General features: G+C 54.8%; 1 protein-coding gene across 1 annotated transcript in view; it reads right to left on the reverse strand.

Annotated features, from left to right (window-relative positions):
- Positions 1-20609, reverse strand: part of RPTOR (regulatory associated protein of MTOR complex 1) — a 207455-nt gene that overhangs the window by 131856 nt on the left and 54990 nt on the right. The window contains exon 6 of the mRNA XM_058704930.1: positions 4049-4108. Coding sequence (XP_058560913.1) covers positions 4049-4108 — 60 coding nt within the window. The remainder of the gene's footprint in view (positions 1-4048; positions 4109-20609) is intronic.

Genomic DNA, 20609 nt, shown 5'->3' on the forward strand with positions numbered 1-20609 from the left:
TCCTTCCACCGCCCCCGGAGGCCCTCAGGAAGCAGCATAGAAGGTGCTGTTGGCGACATTGATGATGCTTTTCTTCTTAAAAGAAAAAGAAAAACCACACACTTAACCGACCGTGGAGCACCCCTCGGCACAGTAGGATGGGGAGGAGAGGGGAGCACGGTGCGTGCTGGCCTCCGGAAGCGCAGGGCTACATGGATGCCCACAGCGCGGGACGGATGTAAAACTAAGGCTTTCTGGGAAGGACGCTGGCGGTCACAAACCCTGACACAATGACTTCGGAAAATAATGCTCAACGAAAAATACCAAAATCTTCGTGATCAAGGGTGTTCGCTTCCACTTTTCAACCCTCATTAGCCAGCCTTCATGAAGCGAGTGAAGCCTCCTTCCCGGGGAACAGCAGGCACGTCTCACAGAAGAAAAGCCACTTCTCCGAGTCCTGGTCTCGGTTCCTTCCGCCCCGGCTTCTCCAGCCGGGCCGTGCCTGCCGGGCCTTCCCTGAGTCACTCCGACCCGTGCTCCCCGATGGAGTTCTGACTTCCCCACATGACATGTCAATTTTATTAACCGTACTGTCGTAGAGTAAGCTGGCTTTTGTGGGCGTGCAGATCTGAGCGGCCACCCCCACAACCAGGACGCCCAACATCCCATCACCCCACATTCCCTCACACTCCTAACCCTACAACCAGTGACCCGTTCTCCGACCCGATCGTTTTGTCTTTTCCAGATGGTCACGTGAATGGAATTAGACCAGGTGTCGTCCCCCCACCCGAGATGCTGTTTGTGACCCCACAGTGCTTCTGGGGCCACCATGTGTCACGTATGAAATGTCCCCCCATTTTCCTGCTGGCTGCGCCTGCTAGACGATGCACATTCTGCTCATTCCTTCACCCCCGAGGACATTTGGTTGTTATCAGTTTGGGGTGATGACGGTAAGTCACACAGATACTGGCATACGGGTTCCGTGCGGACAGTCTCGTTCCTACAGGACGGATTTCCGGGAGTGGGGCCCCGGGCCCCGTGGGAGGCCCACCTACCGCACAGCGGTACCACCTCGCCTCCCGCAAGGGTGCGTGGGATTTCCAGTCGTCCCGCACCCCCGCCAGCAGCACTGCGTGTCGTCAGCCTTTTGTTTTACTAACCCTGTGGTTTCAATGTGCGTCTCCCTAACGGTTAATGGTTTCGAGCATCTTTACGCGGGCTTCCTGGCCGTCCTTCAGTTCTCTTTGGCAAAGTCTCTTTTCAGGTCCTTTGTCCAGTTTTGAGGTTTTTTTTTCTTACTTTTGTTTTGAGAGATCTTCATATACTCTGGATACAAGTCCCTTGTTGGCTGTGTGATTTGCAAACATTCTCCCCGAGTTGGCGGCTTGTCTCTCCGCGGTCTGAGCTGTGTCTTCCAGGGAGTAAACATTTTAAATTTTTATGAGGTTGAATTCAACAATTTTTTAATTTTGTGGGTCGTTGCTGAGGGCGTCACGCTGCCGCACACACTTTACGTCTGGGAGAGTGACAGGACGGGAGCTGGCTGTCCCGACGTGGTCTGGGTACAGGGAGGCCTGCCTGGAGGAAAAGGGTCCCTCCAGGGCCTGGTTGCCCCGCCGGCCGTGCCACGGGCTGGAAGATGCCAGCCAGGAAGCAGAGCTGAACTGAACGCCAGCTTCCTCCCAGTAAAAAAAACAACAACAAAAAAAGAGGTTTAACCCAATAACTTAAGAAATTCGTATTTTTACTTAAGCGTCGGTAGCTCCTGTCCTCTGGAGAACTCAGAACATGCGACGCTCTTGCGTCCACGTGACTCATCTTGAGCGGAATTTGGTCAAGAGCAGCCACGACCGTGCCGGGCGACGGGACGGGACAGGGCCGTGCGCACGGGGCTCCCCGGCCGGAGGGCGTGCGGGACACTGGCCGGCACACAGAGATGCTGGACGGCTGCCTCCCGCCCTGCCTGAGGGAGAGGAGCGCACGAGTCTGCCCCAGGCACAGGGGGGCAGGGAGGGAAACCGGCTCAGAAAAGCGTAAGCCGAGACCGCTCTGAACGGGCCACCGGAAGCAACCAACCCGTGATAAAACGTGACTGCTGAGAACTTGCCGGAAGCGGTCTGCATGTGGCAGCACGAGCTCGGGTACCGACCCCCACCGCCCAGACCACGTGTGCCACGGTGCGGCCCTCGCTTCCCGACCACGAGTGCGGGAGAGCCGGCAGGGACCGCACAGCACAGCCTGGGAGAGGGGAGTGCACCGAGCAGACGAGCCGGCCTCGAGCACCATCACGACAGCTGGACATCACCGCCTCCCGCCAGGCTGCAGCCCTGTGCACGCGGGGAGAGCAGGTGCACTGAGCAGCTGTGACGGGACGGCAGACACCGGCCCGCCCGTGTGCGCAGCACTGTGCACGAGGCCCGGCAGCTCGCGCCCTCGCTGACCCCTGCGAACCGATGGCACCCCTCTGCGGTCCCGGCTCCGGGACCCTGTCCTGCCCGACGACGGGACACGTTTGGCTCTCCCACCGGTGGCTGCACCCCTGGTTCTCCTGCTCCGGCGACTCCAGCTCGCCCTCACCCTGCGCCCCTGCCGTGGCCTCCCTAACGGAGGCTTCTGGGTCGCTGTCAGCCGTGGGCTGGTTTCGCAATAACCAAGACCTGCTCTTCAGCAGAACAGCTGCAGACCTTCCCGTCCGCCCTGATGGCGCCGAGCGGTGTTCCGCCACCCCTGCCGCCATGACCGTCCTGCTCACTCACCCCTGCCCCCATGACCGTCCTGCTCACTCACCCCTGCCGCCATTACCTGTCCTGCTCACTCACCCCTGCCCCCATCACCGTCCTGCTCACTCACCCCTGCCCCCATCACCATCCTGCTCACTCACCCCTGCTGTCATCACCGTCCTGCTCATGAACAAAGTTCCCAAAGGGAAGCAGGCCAGTCACATGCCCTTAAACACTCACTCAAAACCTACGAGGAGTAATTATATTCACTGAATTGTTTGCAGGCATCCTAATTCTTCTCCACTTATGTTTATGTGCATTCTGCGTAGAAAATTCAGACGATGGGCAGGAAACCACGCCCGCCAGCACAGCTGCACCCCCAGACCCCGCACGGTGAGGGACTGTCTTACCTGGACTCCCGCCTGCAGATGGACATGCGGTCGTGAAAATGCCCTCGGCGGCCTCCTGTGCACATTGTTCACTTGCTTTTCTGCCCACAGAGCTGGGCACACTGTCTGTGCCGGTTCGAGTGGCACTGCCGTGGCCTTTCTGTTGCCACAGAGTGCCCGCGATCCCCAGCAGGGCCGCGCCCTTCGTGTCCCTGACGTGGACGTTTACACCTAACATTCCTGTCTGTTTCCCCTGACACGCAGGCAAGTAGTTTTCCAGGAGAAAAACCCAGAGGTATATTTGCCTTTCCTGCCTGACTTAATTAAACTCAGGCCCTCGCTGTTCTCGCACGCGATTTCCTCTATCTATCAGGACTTAGAGAACTATTATCTTGTAGTTAATTCTGGAAGAAACGGTGTCCAGAGTGGAAGGTTTCAGCACAACCAGTAGGTGAATCAGGACGAGCCAAGGTGAGTCGACACACACACACGCACGCGCAGAGCAGACACAAGAGTGTCCACGACAGGAGGGAGACGGGTCGCCGTCGACCTGGAAGGGCAGGGACAGGCCGCGCGACCGGGGCGCGCCCGCCTGGACCTCGGCCTCTCCCGAGACAGCACGCAGGATGGGGGCACCGGAGTTCAGCACGTGAAAGGGGGGCTGAGGGACAGGGGGTCAGCGCTAGGCCGTGACCTCACTAACCCACTTGGGGAGCAGAGAGACCTCTGGGAGCAGCCTCTGCTTTGGCGTTAGTGTTGGGAGTATCCGCAAACGTTCACGTGGATTCCGCTTTTCTTCCGTCGCGGCCCCACGCTTAGTCGTGGGCTACGCCGACCACCGGTGCCACCGTCGGCACACGGCCCTCCCCGAGGGCAGACGTCCGCACCCGCAGGCCGACAGCAAGCGCCTCCTAGAACCCCGCGGGCCCCAGCGCCGCACAGCGCCAATGTCTTACTTACTTTTCTATTAAATCCAGCGTGACCCCGGGCACCAGACTCACACACTTCTGCATGCAAAACCTGCAGAGAGAGGAGAGACAGTCAGTCACAGCGCAGGGACAGAGGACACGGAGTCCCATCACGGGGACATTTAACGAGAGGTACCATGGGCCCCAGTAAGCAAGGGGATAAAGGGGGAGGCTGAAAACATAAACCCAGATTTTCTTAATTCTGGACCTTGCGCATTTACGAAGAAATCCTCACCGCCCCCTCCCCCACCATCAGCGGAAGGAAAGAAACAGGACGCGGGGGCCAGGTGAGACAGGAAAGGAGGCATCCACCCAAACAGTGGACAGACCGGGTTCCCTTTCTTTTTCTCCTTGGTAAGAAAGCAAGCTGGGGAGAGTGCCGGAAGGAGTGCGAGTGACCTCCGGACACCCCAGAGAAAAACGTGGGCGGAGACACAGAAAAGCGAATTCGATCATATCACTTTGTTGCCATGAACTCGAGCGTCACAGTGAGACTGGACCCGGCAGGCCCCGTCTGCCGTGCGTGCACCAACGGTGGGGGGGTGGGGGGGGGCAGGGGGCAGGCAGCCACCCTTCCTGCCTCCTGTCCCGGCCGCTGGCACCCAGCAGGGCAGAAGCCACGCTGAGTAACAAGGGCAACGTGCGGCGCTTAGTGGGAGACACGGGAAACGCCTGCTTTACAAGTTAAGCTCAAATGGCCCTCCAACGAGCCGAGCAGACAAATGGCAAACACGCACAGCTCCAAGAAGCATTTCTGTGCATCACTAGCTGCACACGAGATGTGGGGGAAGGTCGGAGAGCAAGCAGCGGGCCCACGGGGAGGGACGGGCCCCAGGGCCAGGCAGACGAGGCCTGACACGTCCGAGGTGGCCGGGTGGGAAGGGCGAGAGGGAGACAGGGAGGGGCGGAGAGCAGCAGGGACGGAGGCTGGGAGGACACACGGCTCCCGAGGGCGGCCTCCAGGGTGGGGGCACGTGCAGTCGGCTGCCGGGGACCCCTGGGCACCTCTGGGGGCCGAGCCTCGCCCGCCAGCGTGCAGGAAGTCGTTTTCCTGGTAGTGGCGGTCGTAGCCGGTGTGGTCCCATTCAGAGGGAAGCAGCACAAGTGAGGGTCTCTGCCTGGCGGAGAGGGCGGCCCCTCCCACGGGCACAAAGGGCTCGCGGCCCGGATGCTCCATCCGCCGGCCTGCCCGCACCCCCAGTCACCACCGCCCCCGCTGGCAGGTTCAGAGCAATCAGGGCAGAAAGGATCTTCGGGAAAGACGTCTTCGTTCTCACCCTGGCTCCTCTGCAAACCGTGCCAATTTGTTGTTTGTTTTTTTACCTATAATGTACTTATTGATTGGCGCTTCTGGATTTCGGTGATGACAGAATAATCTGTATCCCGCTAGTCCTTTTATCAATAATGATAATCAGTTCTGGACAAAATGCAAAACACAGCCACGTGAAGGCACCAAGAAGCGAACAGATACAGACAGAAAGGGAAGGGATGTGACCCTCGACGGAGCAAGTCTGGGTGAGTCTGCTCCACCCGGAGAGCCCCGCGGGCACAGCCCAATCCACGCAGCACGCGGGGGCCACACTCAGGGGAGAAGCAGCCGCCTCGGCTGAGCAGTGTCTCGGAGCCCCTGGCTGACCCTGCCCCAGACACGCGTGGGGCGGGACTCCAAGGGGCCCCGGGGGGACGGCGGCCGAAAGGACGGACGGAGATTTCGACACTGCCCGCCGGCGTGCACACAGGCAGGGAGCGCCGGCACGCCACATTAAAGGGCCGGATTCACACCTGGACTTCCCAGAGGACTCCCGGGGAGGCGATCATGTTCCAGGATTCAGAGCCACATCCCAGCACCAAGAGCAAAGTCAAAGGAGACCAGTCCTACCACCAAGAGACCACAAGATCACGCAAACGGCCCGCAAGCAGAGAGCCAGACGCTCCTCAGAGGTTCCTAACCGTGGCGCCCACGACAGAGTATCCTATCTAAAATTTAGAGAAAAAACAGGCCACAGGACCAGACTCACGGTTGGCCAGCTTCTGGGGTTAGCACACAAAGACTTTGAAATTGTAAAAAACAACTTAAGCGTCCTCTGGGAAGTAAGCATTTTAATACACCTTCTGAAAACACGAAGTTCTACTAAGCAGAAAATTAAGCACAGGGACACCACACCTGAAAAGGTTCATGCTGTGGTTCTTCGTGGGAGCGCGGCGTGGACGGATCCGTCACGGAGGCGCCACGAGTGTTACCTTGGCCAATGATGCCGAGGCCCTTTGCGCCAGAACTGTCGACGACTTGTTTCTTTTTCACACTGTTCTCTCCTCCCCTATGTGACACTGTTGCTGGCCCATGGAAGGCCAAAGAGCAGGCAAAATCACACGCAGTGACGATGGCTCAGAAGCCCTGAGATCAGACGCCAGTGGTTCTAATAACACAGCCAGTGGTGCCGTTCAGTGCGCGACGGAGCTCAGAAACGGGCTCGGGCCGTTTGTGACGCCCCTTTGTCAGACGCGCCAATCCCAGACCGTCGGCGAGTCCTGTCTGCTCTGCTAGCTGCACAGCACCTGACCCGACCCCTGCTCACCTCCTACCCGCTGACCTCCCAGGCCAGGGTGTCCGGCCGGGCACTAGGACGCTTGGGGCCGGATCATTCTTTGTCAGCAGGCGGCATCCTCACCGCGGCCCACGAGATGCCAGCAGCACCCGGGCCCCGACCGTGACAACCGAAGACGTCTCCCACTGTTGCCGAATGGGCCCTGGGGGGCAGAACCACCACGGCTGGGGGCCACAGCCCCAGGCCAGGCACCCGTATCTCACACATTTTCCAGACCAGTCTCTCTGCTTCCACTCTTGCCTGCCCTCCCTACCCCTCTACCCAGCAGCCCGAGCAAGCCTTCTAGGAGGGAATGTGAAGAAGGAACGTTGAAGTAAGTCGTTTCACCTGCTTCACAGCCCTCCAGAGGCTTCCTGCCCCTCAGAATAAAAGGCAAAGTCCTCACAGAGACCCACCGAGGAAGGTCCCGCGGGACGCGGCTCCCGGCCACTGCTCCGACTTGAGCTCCCCGCGCTCACCCTTGCTCACCCGGCTCCATTCACCCTGACACGTCCTGTTCCTCCAACGCACCAGGCAGAGACCCGCCTCAGGGCCTTTGCACTCGTGGTTCCCAAGGCCTGCCGCATCCTTGGCCCGGAAAACTGTGAGATTTACTCCTTTTTTTATCTAGATTTTGACCTCCGCTCTCTACCCCTTCACTCTGCTTTTTAACACCGGTATTTCTCACTCCCTGATGTTGTATTAGATAGCTGTTTACAGCTCACCTTTACTGCAGAAGGTAAGTTTGGGGAGTAAAAGGACTTGTGTCACCCTGTTCATCAGTACGTCCCAGTGCTTGATGGTGCCCAACAGATAGTTCTGATAACCGACAAATACACGTGAGCACCCGAACACGGCAGGAGACTGATTTGGTGGTTGTCATGGATTTCTAGCATTTCACCTATATTCTGCTCTTCCTGTCACTCTTGAAAGCAGGTAGCTTCCAGATTCTATGCAGAACAAATTCATCAATATTAAAAAAGAAATAAAGACAAAACCTAGTTCTGTAACCTCAAAACGTATCATGTAAGTGCTTGGTGTTGTTCCTGAGAATGGGAATACAGTAAATATTTTTCTAACTAAAATAAAAACCAACAAAAGAAAACATGTATTTGCCATAAAAAACATAAAAATACAGCAAATTGCAAGTGAAAATTACCCCAAATCCGAAAACTGCTAACATTTTCACTTTTGCCTTTTGCAAAAAATCGAATCCTTCTGATTTAGTTTGTCGTAGGACGACAGGAAACCACGGTCACTGTGAAGTCCCAAACCGCGCAGACGTGCGTGACGGGCGTGCAAAGCCTGTGGTCCGGCCCCCACCCTCCTGCGCAGACGTGGCCACTGTTAACACTGGTTCCACCCTGCATTTCCAGCCCGTGCCCAGCCCGTGCCCGCAACCGGTGTCCACGACTGGGCTTGTTTCCTTCTACCAGAGAATACTGTCATAGACGTTACAGCTATTTCTTAAAAACATTTGTCCCCTAATATTTTCAAGCCTTCGACAAAGTTGGAAGAATCTGCCAGGAAGTGCCTGGGGTCCAGCATTAGCGTCTGATGTCATCACGTCTCTGTCTCTCCCTCGGTTGACTCACTTTACTTTCGGGGCAGGCACCGCACCCCTCCCCCCTCTGCACTCTTCGGCACGCACGCCTAAATCCCCAGATTTGCTCGCTGCTTTCGCCTGCTGATGGTGATGTAGGATCACACGCAATGAGAGCACACCTCTTACTGTACATTCAAGGAATTTTGACAAAGGCATACACCTGCGTTTTTTCAGTAAATACGGTAAGTCCTGTAAATCTCTTAACGATCTTCATAATAACGTTTTCTCTTCTCTAGTCCTATTGTAAGAATACCACATATAACACACACAAAATATGTTTTAATGAGCTGTTATCGGGAAGGTCTCCTACGGAGACCACAACCAACATCCCAGAAACTTCCCTCCAGCCTTCCCGGGCAATGCCCACTTCTTCCCACTGCCCACAGAGACAAACCTTGCTGATTCTCCCAGTGACTTACTCACAAGCGTCCGGGGTGTACTTTTATACCAGGCCCTTTTCAGCCAGCGTGACTTTGGGGTTTATCCGTGGTCCTGTCTGGATCATGAGTTTATTCTGCTTTGCCGCTAACTGGCGCCCCATCATCCCATCGCTGGGATAGACCGCAGGTTACCAGGCTGTTTCCTAACCTGCCCTTGTGTGTCTTGGGACGGTATGAAAGCCGACACGTAGAACGTTACCTTCTTCAACGTCTGAATGAACCCCGTTTGTATGAACACCGAGTCTGCTGTCCTCAGGACGCATTCTTAGAAGCAAACCTGCCTGATGAATGGGTGCACTTGTGCTGAATTACTCCCCATTGTCTGGGGGCCTTCCAGACAGGAAGAGTCATTTATTGTCACATCAAGGCTGAACGTGCTCAGGTTCTCACTTCCTGCCAACACAGGGTTTATCACCATAAAAAAACAAAACAAACGTCTGCCCAACTGATAAGTGACGTATCATGCCAATGTCTTTGGTTAATATTGAGGTTTAATGCCAGTTAATAATTTTTTAATTGCGTTTCTTTTGCTTGTTGCCTGTTCACGCCCTTTGCATTTTTGTATCGAGGTACTCATCCTTTTACTGATCTTTGTGTTTCCTACGTTAAAAGAATCAACCTTTTGTTATATGCTGCACGATCTTCCCTCATTTATAAAATGTACAGTTGACCCAAAAACCAACCCAGGGGCGAGGGGCACCGCCTCTCCCGTAGACAAAAATCCACGTGGAACTTTGGACTCCCTGAAACTTAGCTACTGATTTAGTCTGCTGCTGACTGGACGCCTTACCGATAACAGTTAACTGAAACATATTTTGTACGTGCATCACAATAATGCATATTATTATGCATTATTATAATGCATTATAATGTAATGGCCTTCTTACAACAAAGCAAACTAGAGAAGAGAAAATGTTGTCATGAAAATCGCAAGAAAAGGTGCATTTACAGCACGTACTGTGTTTACTGAAAACAGTCTGCATGGAAGTGGACCCGTGCAGTTCACACCCGAGTCGCTCAAAGGCCGACTGCATTTTGGATTTTGTTTTCTTTGCCGTACAAAACTTAAGATTTGTGTTTGCTAAAATCTGCCACTCCCTTTATGGCTTTTTAACTCTTCCAGCTGACATTCTTTCTAGCACTTTTTTGAGTTTTCTTTTTCACATTTAAATCTTCATTACGTTTGGAATTTTTTCATTAAGAAAGGGGGATTAAAGATTTTCAAATGGTAAGCCATGTGCCCCGGATACTAGATGCTGAGTGATTTATTCTTTTTCTGAATTACAAATTCCGACACATATAGATTCTGTTTCTGGAGCTCTCTATTCTGTCCCACTGACTCGAATGTCCACTCTTATTCTGACTGTACCTTGAAGTGGCACTGATAACTGGTAGGATGAGGCTTCTTTCAGAAATCTGTTTTCTTCTCTTTTTTACAAATTTTCACGGCTGTTCTCAAACATTTATTCTTCCAGTTGACCTTTAAAATCAATTTGTCAACACTGTGCTAAATTTATGGTTTAATTTACGGAGAATTTATGTCCTTAATTTACTGGGTCTCACCCTGTAATGGTGTGGCCACCTCCTCCCTTTATCAAACTGTGTTTCGTTTCAATCAGTCAAGTTTTATGGGATTTTCTATACACGCGTGCGGTGTCCTGGGCCAGCTCATTCTTGTCATTGTCTGTCGCTGTCACTGCCGTGAATCAGATTTCCTTTCCTTCCCAGGATTTCCTTGCTGGCTATATTTTTAATGTATAAAAAAGGTAACACGTTGCAAACAATTATCGCGAAGTCTACCATATGTGAAAAGCATGAGACACAGGAGTGAGTTTAAGCAATAATAAGGTAAATACAACCACTGCCCAGATAAAGAAATGGTGCAGCCCCACATCCACAGGACCGTGGGGACCCCAGGCACCTGCCGTGCCCCCTCAGAGGCAGGACTCGCCCGCGGTGCTGGGCCAGTGGCCGGCCACTGCTAATCGTTTTCCAAAGCATTTTTTTGTTTTGCAAAGCTGAAATTCAGATCACACGTAAATAATGCAAACGTGCCTTCTCTTTAGAAGACGTACACCTTTCATTTTGATTTCTCATCTAATTGCGATACAGAGTAGCACTTCCAGAACGGTTTGTTGAATGAATTAGAGTCAGCACACACGCCCTTCTCCTGGTGCTACTCACACTGATGGAGATGCGCAGTGACGGTGGCAGCTGCTGTGGAAGAGATTTCTCTCATGTGAAGGAAGCAGCCTTCTATTTTTATTACAAGTTTTTATTAAAATTCATTTTTAATTTGATCAAATAACTTTCCTACTTGCACCTATTAAGATGATGAATTATATTAATAGGTGGCCTAATAGAAAGCAATCAAAGCAGTCCCGGGATGGAGCTCACGTGGCCAAACTTTATTGTTCTCTTACTGTCTGTAGGCTCCTAGTTGCTGATGGTTTATTTCGAACTCAACTGTAGCAGCTCTGAGTGTGTGTGTGTGCGTGTGTGTGTGTGTGTGCGTGTGTGTGCGTGTGCATGCCTGCATGTGTCTCTGTATTGCCCTGTGTCTCTGTGCGTGCACACGGAGTCGTGGTCACCTCTGGAAAAGCGCGTGCCGTGGTGAAGTGCACAGTGAGCTCACACTCCACTGTATTAAGATCTCTCTCGCGGGTTTCTAGAATCATCATCTGTATGCTGAATCTTCATTCTCTTATTTGTTGTGCTTCCCATTTTTTATTGCTTTCCATTTCCTGGAACACCTACTCACTGGTAACGGATTTTAAGGTCACTTAAATTTTGGAATTAAATTTTATTTCTTAAATCTTTTCCTTCTCTTTGCTGGTTCTCTTTTATTTTGTCATCTTAATATTTATCTCTCTTTTTTTTTTCTACTGAGACTGTTTTTACATCATTTCACCGCAGGCACAAAGCAGCTGCTGTGTCCTCTGCCCTGGCACAGGAGAGCCTTTGGTTATTCACAAGGACCCTTCTGGCCACAGCCGAGGCTACGCTGACGAGGGGACTCAGGGAGGGGGCCGCTCACCAGAAAGAGCAAACACTGGACAGAAGGTGGGCACCTTCAGCACTCCGGGAGGCGGGCAGGGGGCTGGAGGCCGAGCTCCGTAAAACCTCTTGAACCAGGAGGTGTGGAGAGCTTCCCAGCTCAGGAAGACATCGGCACTGCCTGGAGGGGGCGCACCTCCCCCCCACAACGCCCCCAGGCAGGAGCCCCTCTCTCTAGGAACTGCTCCTATGCCTGGTGGCAGCTGGGGGACAGAGGACGGCCCTGGCAGGCTGCTATTCAAGTCTCATTTGCACGATGTTCCCACCGAGGTTGTGCTCGGCAAGAGAGACCGGCTGGGAGCTCTCTTCCACAGGCGGCACCGGGCGCCTCCCGGAGCCCACGAATGACATGCCCAGAAGCTTCCCCAGCCCTGACTGTGTTCACAGAGGCCTCCCCAGTGTGAAGCGCTCCCAGAAGATGTCGGGCTTGGAATATTCCCTTCTTAAAAGGAACTCGGGGAGACAACTCAAAGGGGCGATAAACACACTTCAAGTAAAACAAGGAAATTCTTTGGCATTTCATTTACTCCAGCAGGTTTCAAAAAACAAACCCCCACTTGAAACCAGTGTGTCAATTACCTGGAATTTGTAACTAAATTAAAAGCCTGCGGTTTGGTACTGTTAGGTCCTAATTTGCTAACTTTAAATAGCTGCCCCTGCTAACGATGCCTCGCAGCATACTCTCCCGAGGGGCGTCCAGCCCGGAATGAGGACACGACTCGAGGGCTCAGGAGCTCGCTATTTCGGGGCCGCCCCGCCTCAGGAGCCAGCCAGCTCAAAGAAGAGCTGATGATCCCATCGGTCAGAGGAGGACAGACACCCCTTCATCTGCGCTTTCTTCCGTGCGAGGCAGCGAGCTGACCCCGTCTGTCTCTGGGCCGCAGCCCCAGGGCCGGGCACTGGCGGGTGTCCCTGGGACCCCAATAGCACCTGCCTGGAGCGTGAGCCTGGACACCTGTGGACACGTTTTTCAAGGGAATGGTGTGAGCTTCGTGAGGGTTCTGTCCTTTTAGTTCAGAAGAGATTAAAATGTCTTTAAAAAATGCATGTTGAAGTATTGGGGGGTGAAGATCAGAACGTCTATAATTTACTTAAATTAGGCATATAAACAACACAACGAAGCAAACAGTTGTAAAAGGGGGGTGATGAGTACACAGGGGTTCATCTCACTACTCTCTCAACCGTTTGTTAGAACGGCTGGAAACATCCCACGATAAAGAGTAAACAGAGACGAAGAGACAGACGGACTCAGTACAGGCGTTCCTGTGTTGATGAGCCAATGTCAGGAAAATATTTAAGGGAAATATGTACGTTTTTCAAACGTCAGTCGTCTGTTTCCACTTTTGAAGACTGTCGACCCTTCGAGGGAGGCCCCAGCCTCTCCCGCCACTGCGCTAATGTGCAAATACAGAAAACCAGCTCTTTCCTACAAAGCAAGCCTGTTCCTTCAGGTGGCTCTCATGGCCCACAGCCAACGAAGGAGGCCTCGAACACCTGGCCAGCCCTGCCGGCCTTCCCACAGAGGCCGCCTGGTAAAGTAGGATCCGGCTTGTTCGAGACCACTTCAGACTCTCCAGCCTCCTCGGCCCGGTGCAGACCCTGGCTGAGAAGGGAAAAGAACACGACCTCCTGCCAGAGAGGAGAGGTGAGCAAACGCCAACCCTCCCCGAGGAAGCCCAGCCGGGTCAGGAAGGCGCAGCTTTGCAGGGCGGGGACTCCTCCTGTGACAGGTGCGTGGCGCTCCGGCCTGCTCACCCAGGACCCCACGAGAGCCCCCCATGCAGTCTGACTTAGCAGCCTTCTTCCGGCACCATTAAAAATCAGCCAGTGGTGGGGCGCCTGGGTGGCTCAGTCGGTTGAGCGTCCGACTTCGGCTCAGGTCACGATCTCGCGGTCCGGGAGTTCGAGCCCCGCGTCGGGCTCTGGGCTGATGGCTCGGAGCCTGGAGCCTGCTTCCGATTCTGTGTCTCCGTCTCTCTCTGACCCTCCCCCGTTCATGCTCTGTCTCTCTCTGTCTCAAAAATAAATAAACATTAAAAAAATTTTTTTTTTTTTTTTTAAATCAGCCAGTGGTGCAGAGAAAGGGGGCAGGGGGCGGTGGCTGAGGCTGTGACCCCAAGGGAGCCCCGGCGCTCAAGCACCAGGACAAAGTGGTGCTCAGGGGCAGAGAGGGAAGGCTCACCCCTAAATATACACCTGTTTATACTCACAGGTGGCAGCCGGCCTCCATCCGTCTTTGTCTAGGACACAAGGTGGCCTTGGGGCAGACGCATACAGTTAAATTTAGGTAAAAATTAAGTGGTTCTTTCAAATGGAAGGACCACACACTCAAATTATAAGTGTCTGCCACTTTTATGCTTTTACTTCTCTCGGGCCCTCTGACGTGCTCTTTTAAGAAGCTTCGCCCTTGACCCCGGTCTGTGCTCTGCATCGCGGAGTTCGGTCTCGGATGTGTGGCCTGTGTCCACAGGCAGGAGGCGCCGGCCACCCGGCCTCGGAGCCTGAGGAGGACGGTGCCTGTGTGGCGCCCGATGCCTTCCCACTTACTCAAATGACAGCGTCAGGAGAGCTGGCCCCGCCCGACCCCGCAGCCTCTGAGGTGCTGAGACGGGCGGAGCTGGCGAGCTGCTCCCGCACGGACCGCTCCAGAGCAGTCAGTCCCCGGCACAAGGAACCGAAGCCGATGTCCCCACACGACTCCACGACTGCCGTGCGTGCGTGCGTCCGTCCGGCGGCCCCGAGCCAGGCCGGGTTCTACTCCACAGAACACGTGGGAGAAGAAATGGGCCGGCAGGAATCTGCAACGGGACTGGAGACCAACACAGGACACGCGAGACCTCGGCTCCTTCCGCAGCCGAGGCCAGCGGAAGCCCTCAGAGCATTACGGAGGCCTGACTGGGGTCACGTGCACGTGACCTTCTCCTTGTTCCCTGGGGCCAAAACTCCCGTCCCCGTAAAGAAGGCAGGGAGTCGGGCCGGGAGTCCCGTCCACTGGGCTGTGCGGGCCCGGGTGGCTTGGAGCGCGCTGCAGACATCGGCCGCAGGCCAGGCTGCTCTGTGTCTCGGAGGGAAGGCCGGAGTGCCGCCCTCCCGCCTGAGCCCGCACGGGCTGAGTTCACTCTTCACGCACCCACGAGGAGGGGTCTCCTTTGAGTAAGTCCTCCCTCTCTCACATGTGGCGGCCGGGCCTCCGTCCATCCTGGTCTAGGATAAAAGGTGGCCTTGGGGTGGACGCATGAAGTTAAATTTAGGTAAAAATTAAGTGACTAAACCTGCGTAGCCCTTCCTGTTTAAAAAACCTGACTACTTTCCAGTAGCACCAGGTTGACTCCCGGAGAGGGGTGTGCGGTGTGGGGACGCGACTCCACATGGAGAGCGGCTGTGGTTCCCCGCGAGCTGACCCACGGTGACACGACCACAGACAACCCGGGATGTGCTCTCCTGGCCGCCGCACCTGCCCAGGACCACAGGAGGCCGGGGGCTGCGGCCACACCACCTCCTACACGTCCCCTGCGGCCTACTTACAAGCCTGCTGTTATCATCCCATCTCGCGGGGGGAGAAGGCTGAGGTTCGGGAGGTCCTGAAACTACCCAGCCAGCCAGCCTGCCGATTGCAGAGCCCTCCTCTGGACCCACATGCCACGTGTGCCCACGTGGGGCCAAGGTGATCAGAGCCAAACTCAGAAGGAGCACCTGCCGATTTCTCTTGGCAATCATAGAACGTGTCCAATGTGTCACCCCAGACCTGACCCGGGAAAGCAGGGAAAATGAGGAAAGAGGGAGGGTGGCAGCTTATGAGCAAGGACCCCCCGCTGCACGAGGGAGGCCCAGGGGCCAGGAGCCCCCAGACCCCAGGCAGCGTGACCAGGAGAGACACGAAAAGTGCGCTCAACCTGCTCAACCCGTTCGTCTTTGCCAGGAGCCTTGCAGGACTCTCCACCCGAGTCTCCTCGTGGCCTGGACCACGGCTGACGTGCCAGCTGGCCAACAGCTGTGCGCTGGGCCGCACACCCTCGTCCACTCGCCTTCCTCGGGACTGAAGTCTCAGTGGTTTTCACGCCTGGTGTTCACGGTGCACCCACTGCCGAGCCCCGCGGCCCCCAACACCAAGCTCTCCCTGCGTGCTTTCCCTCCACTCACACCTGCAAGTTACGCTTCGGGAAGCCAGAACGCCCAGGGTATGTCTCCAAACGTTAATAGCAGCAACATGATTTTAATTTCTTGCAAGTGAAACATTTATCAATTAAGTGGACCGGTAAGTACCAGATATCTCAGCTGCTTTATGAACCGTGAGTCTGTGCCTATTAACTTAATAGAAGCAGATGGACGTGATGGTAACATTGCCGGGGATTTCGGGGGGGTGGGGTGGGTGGTGGATCAGCCAGAGGCACGCGGAGCTTACACGAGACAGTGAGTTTTCCACAGCGGACGAGAACTGCACAGACAGCAGGCGGAGCCGGGGAAATGAAGTCCAGACGCCCCACCCGCTTCTCCGTGCTCGCGACCAGCACAGCCACCAGGAAGCGGTTCCCGAGGGCCGGGGCGGGAAGAGCGCGACTGGGAGACTGGGCTCCTTGCTGGTGTGCCGGTGGCGACCAGGTGAGTTCACGTCGATCTTCGGCGTCCACTGTGTTCCTTAACGTGCACGGTACACGTTCTGTCCTCAAGCCCTGGGGCTCCTTAAGCGGGCAGGGGGCTTGGAGAACACGCCGAGGGTGGTCGCGTGGCCATACTTGCCGATCTCATCTGCCGTGCTCCTCGTCCATGCTTTGGATATTATCAGGTCAGCGGCCCCTGACATCACCCTCCGTGGCGATTCTCTCCAACCCTGCCCTGCTGGCTCCAGGAGCAGGCGGACCCCACGGTCAGCAAGGGGCAGCCTCTGAGCCCACAGAATTTCCAACTTCCCTGTTCACACCGCAAGATCCTGGTTACGTCACGACTGCACCCCCCTCTACCGACCACGCGCACGCGAGCACCGAAGAACGAGTAAACACAGGTGCTGCCCCTCCGACGAGTCCTCGTCGACCCGGAGTCTCCCTTCTGCGCCACCAGGAAGCTGAGTGCACGTCTGCTCACCACAGGACACAAGAGCGCGAGTGCCCGTGCCTGTGCGAACCAGACCCCAGACGACCCCAGGACGTAACAGTGTCCCGTATCTAGTGTCAGTAATTGTTTGTGTGTAATTTTGGCATTTTTATAGGAAGAAATTTACATCCACAAATGGAAAGCCAATCCACTGTGACACACACACACACACACACACACACACACACACACACACAAACAAGACTCCAAGTGCTTTGCCTGGTACCTGTGTGGTCACTCAGGCCGTGATCCGTGCAGGGCTGGCAGTGGCTGTGGGGGCGCAATGTGTCCCCGCATAAACCCATGGCCCTGCTTCTCCAGAGACGACGGGGACAGAGCGGAAAGCTTATTTCCATGCTGAGGGACGAGAACGTGGCCGAAGCCATAGACAGCAGCCCATCCAAGGCTGGCTCACCACCGTCTGGCTTGTCCCCAAGATGAGGAGGAGAAGCACGTCCACCCGCCTCACGAGCTGCACACCCTGCAGGTCTGAGTGTGCATTCTCCTCCCCTCAAGTCCGAATCCTGAAGGAACGTTCTTTCAATCCTTTGCAGTATGTGGAAGGATGTGATGGAGAAAGAAAAAAACCCACAGTGACACTAAAATGGAAAAAAGGAAGGATTAAAAAGGTGGCATCGTCTCAATTTTTCTAACTGCTACTTTCTGGCGAGCTGGGCGGGTCACGACCCCCAGGGACCCGTGACCCTCCTCCACATGTCTACATCACGCGGTTTGCCCAGGAAGAACCTTCCCGTCACCTAAAGAAGGCTGGTTTTCTGACACCAATTTTCACCTGCCAGTAAAAAACAAGACCCTAATAGCTACTGGCGATATAAGCCTCAGAGAAGTGGCTGGCCCTGACATCCTGTGACACAGAAAAAGTGTGATTCTGTGTGGTTTTGAAAGCACGTTGGCAATTTGATTAATCCAGACGAGAAGAAATATTTTCCAGAGTTGTTATATAACCATCATACTAACACTGCAAACACTGACAGAGGAGGTCCAAATGGCATCAGGCTTTGTCCTTTCCCAGCGTGATAAGCTGCATAATGAATTGTTTTACGTTCCTACAGAATAAGCTAACCCACAGTCTATCAAGGGATGCCCTCCGCAGAACCACGCAAAACAAAGAGCTCTTCAGCCTGCAGAAGGTAACTTTTCTTTACACGGTTCCCAAGCCGTTTCGGTGACGCACCTGCTATCCTGTGAGGCTGCTCTCAATGCACAAAACAGGCTCAGGGTCCAAGGCACGCTTCTTCAAGACATCACCGACCCGTCTACAAAAACCTACTCAAGATCAATCAAAGACCTAAATGTACAAGCAAAAATGATAAAACTATAAAACTCTTAGAAGGAAACACAGGTGTATAAACCTTCGTGACTCTGGAACATGACACCAAAAGTATGAGCAACGAGAGAAGAAAAGCAGGTAAGGTGGAGAACTTTCCTGTGTCAAGGGACACTTTCAACAAGTAGAAAGATCACCCACAGATGGGGAGAAAATATTTGCAAATCCTACATACGTCTGATATGGGTCTAGGGTCTAGAATAAAGAAGGACCTCCTACGACCCAACAAGAAAAAAGACGACACGATTAAAAAACAAGCAAAAGATGTGAGTAGATAGGTAATAAAAGAGACCTCAAGGCTGCAGGCAAACAGGATTTGTGCTAAGGGTGTGAAATGGCTCAGCTGCCGTGGAAGAGTCTGGCAGCCCATCAAGAATTAAACATAGTTACCACGTGACGAGAGTATCTGTGCAAAGCAAGGAACGTGTTCTCTCTGGAAATCACAGAAGACTGCGCTGAAAGGGCACTTCCAGGTAGATGAGATTTGGGGCGGCCTATTGGTACAGAAGTTTGGCAACTGGCATCCCAAGCTACACGCTTCGACCTACTGACCCCGTTCCCGGAAATGTGTTCTGAGAGCGTGTCCAAGCGAGGCGAGAGCTCGGTGACGCCCTGTGAGGACAAACAGGGGGCAAAGACACCTGCAAATACTTTAATTTTACAACTATAGGGAAATGCTTTAAATGATATGTCTATAAATGCGATGGAATATTAAATTTGAGAATAAAACACTGGTTAACACTATAGAATGATAACCTTCAAATTAAAAAATAAAATACAAAACACGTAACTCTGGTTAAGCACGATTATGTGCCCGTGTGGACGGGGAGTGGGAAGGAACAGTGAACAGATCAGCCGGGCGGAATTCCGGGTGACTGTCGTCGCCCCCTCCCTCCGCTGCGCAAGTTACGACACTGCCCGCGAGGGGGCCCAGGACGACAAAGGCCCACCGGAGCCCCCACGACGACTGGCATCTCCGGGCCCTGCGGTCCGAAGGGCAAACACAGGGGGAATGTGCCGATTTCACCTCTGAACCTGGCGATCCCGCACTCGCGACCAATCAGCGCTGAGGCTGACATTCTCTCTCAGGTTGAGAGCGAACGTGTTCTGTGCTGTTGTGGCTGCACGTGAGCTGCTCTCCACATCTGCAGCTCCCCCTGGAGAGGCAGAGAAGAAGGAGACAACGCCAGGGGCCCTAACTGAGGTAAAGAAAACAGGAGACTGAGAACAAGCGGAAAGGACTCAAAACAAGAAAGAGTCTACAGCCCGATAGAGGAAAATGGCTGAAAACGGACATAGAAGGTTTGCACACAGGCGATCTCGTCTCCTCCTCTGCAGAGGACACCTCCCAGTTTGGGACCGGCGCCCGTGGCGGGGTGTCACCATGCCTGGGCGTGGCAGGTGGTGGGGCACGGGTTCCAGGGAGGGCGGGGCACAGGCATGCCGCTGGCACATGGGCACCACAGGGGCGCAGGTGGCGAGAGAGCGACAGACAGGTGGACGCTGGGTCCGTGAGCCAGTGTGAGGACGGTCACAGAGTGACCGCCACAGAGAGGGACAGCGCACCAGAGGGTCTGGTCAAGGAGAGCCGAATCTGAAAGGACACAACCTACGAGCCCTTGAGCTTCTCATGGCGGGGGGGTCGAGGGGGGAGGGGGCTTCTAGACGCCCTGGGGACATGACGTCTGGGCCCCCGTTGACTTCTCTGGGGCGCCGTATGTCCCCTGCAACCAAACACGTGCCACACAGCTTCCCACGGGCTACACACCGTTCTGCCAGGTACTGGGCAGTCTGCAACGTCCGTGGCAGAAAGCTGGTTCCCACGGGACTACAGAGCAGTGTGGGTCAAAACGACACCGTCTGGCATAAAGCAGGCGGCGCGGGGCAGACCCCCGGGCTGGGGTCTGAAGATCTGTGTTTCCGTTTGCTCCGCTGCAACCGAAGCGGTCAGCCTGGGCAGCCACAGGCCGCGCGTCTGGTTCCCTGCCCGCGGCACAGCCATGTTTAGGCAGTGTCGGCTCTCCCGGCCCCCGGGCCTTTAGCACGAGCCAAGGTGAAGCCATATGGGAAAGCACCTGTGGTTGGAAACCATTCTACAGTCAGTATCATAAAGCTCACGCCTACGGCACAGAGCGCTGGCCACGGGCGTGCTTGTCACTCCGCAACGAGGGGCGGAGAGCACAGCCGCCACACGCTGGTGTTTCGGAACACAGAGACTCAGGGACACGGGGCTGGCCAACAGGAGGGGACGGGACCAGAGGGCTTTCAGGGTCCCGGAGCGCCTGGTTCTTCAGGATATGCTGTGTCCTCCGTCTACAGCAACAGGATCAAAGCCCCGCTAAAACCTGCGGTGTTTCCAATGAGCATGACCTCAGTGCTCCGGTGGGCGGACAGGCAGACCACCCCCCCACCCCCCCCGGTTAGTCCCG

Source organism: Neofelis nebulosa, chromosome 16 (assembly GCF_028018385.1).
Source record: "Neofelis nebulosa isolate mNeoNeb1 chromosome 16, mNeoNeb1.pri, whole genome shotgun sequence".
NCBI classification, from domain to species: domain Eukaryota; kingdom Metazoa; phylum Chordata; class Mammalia; order Carnivora; family Felidae; genus Neofelis; species Neofelis nebulosa.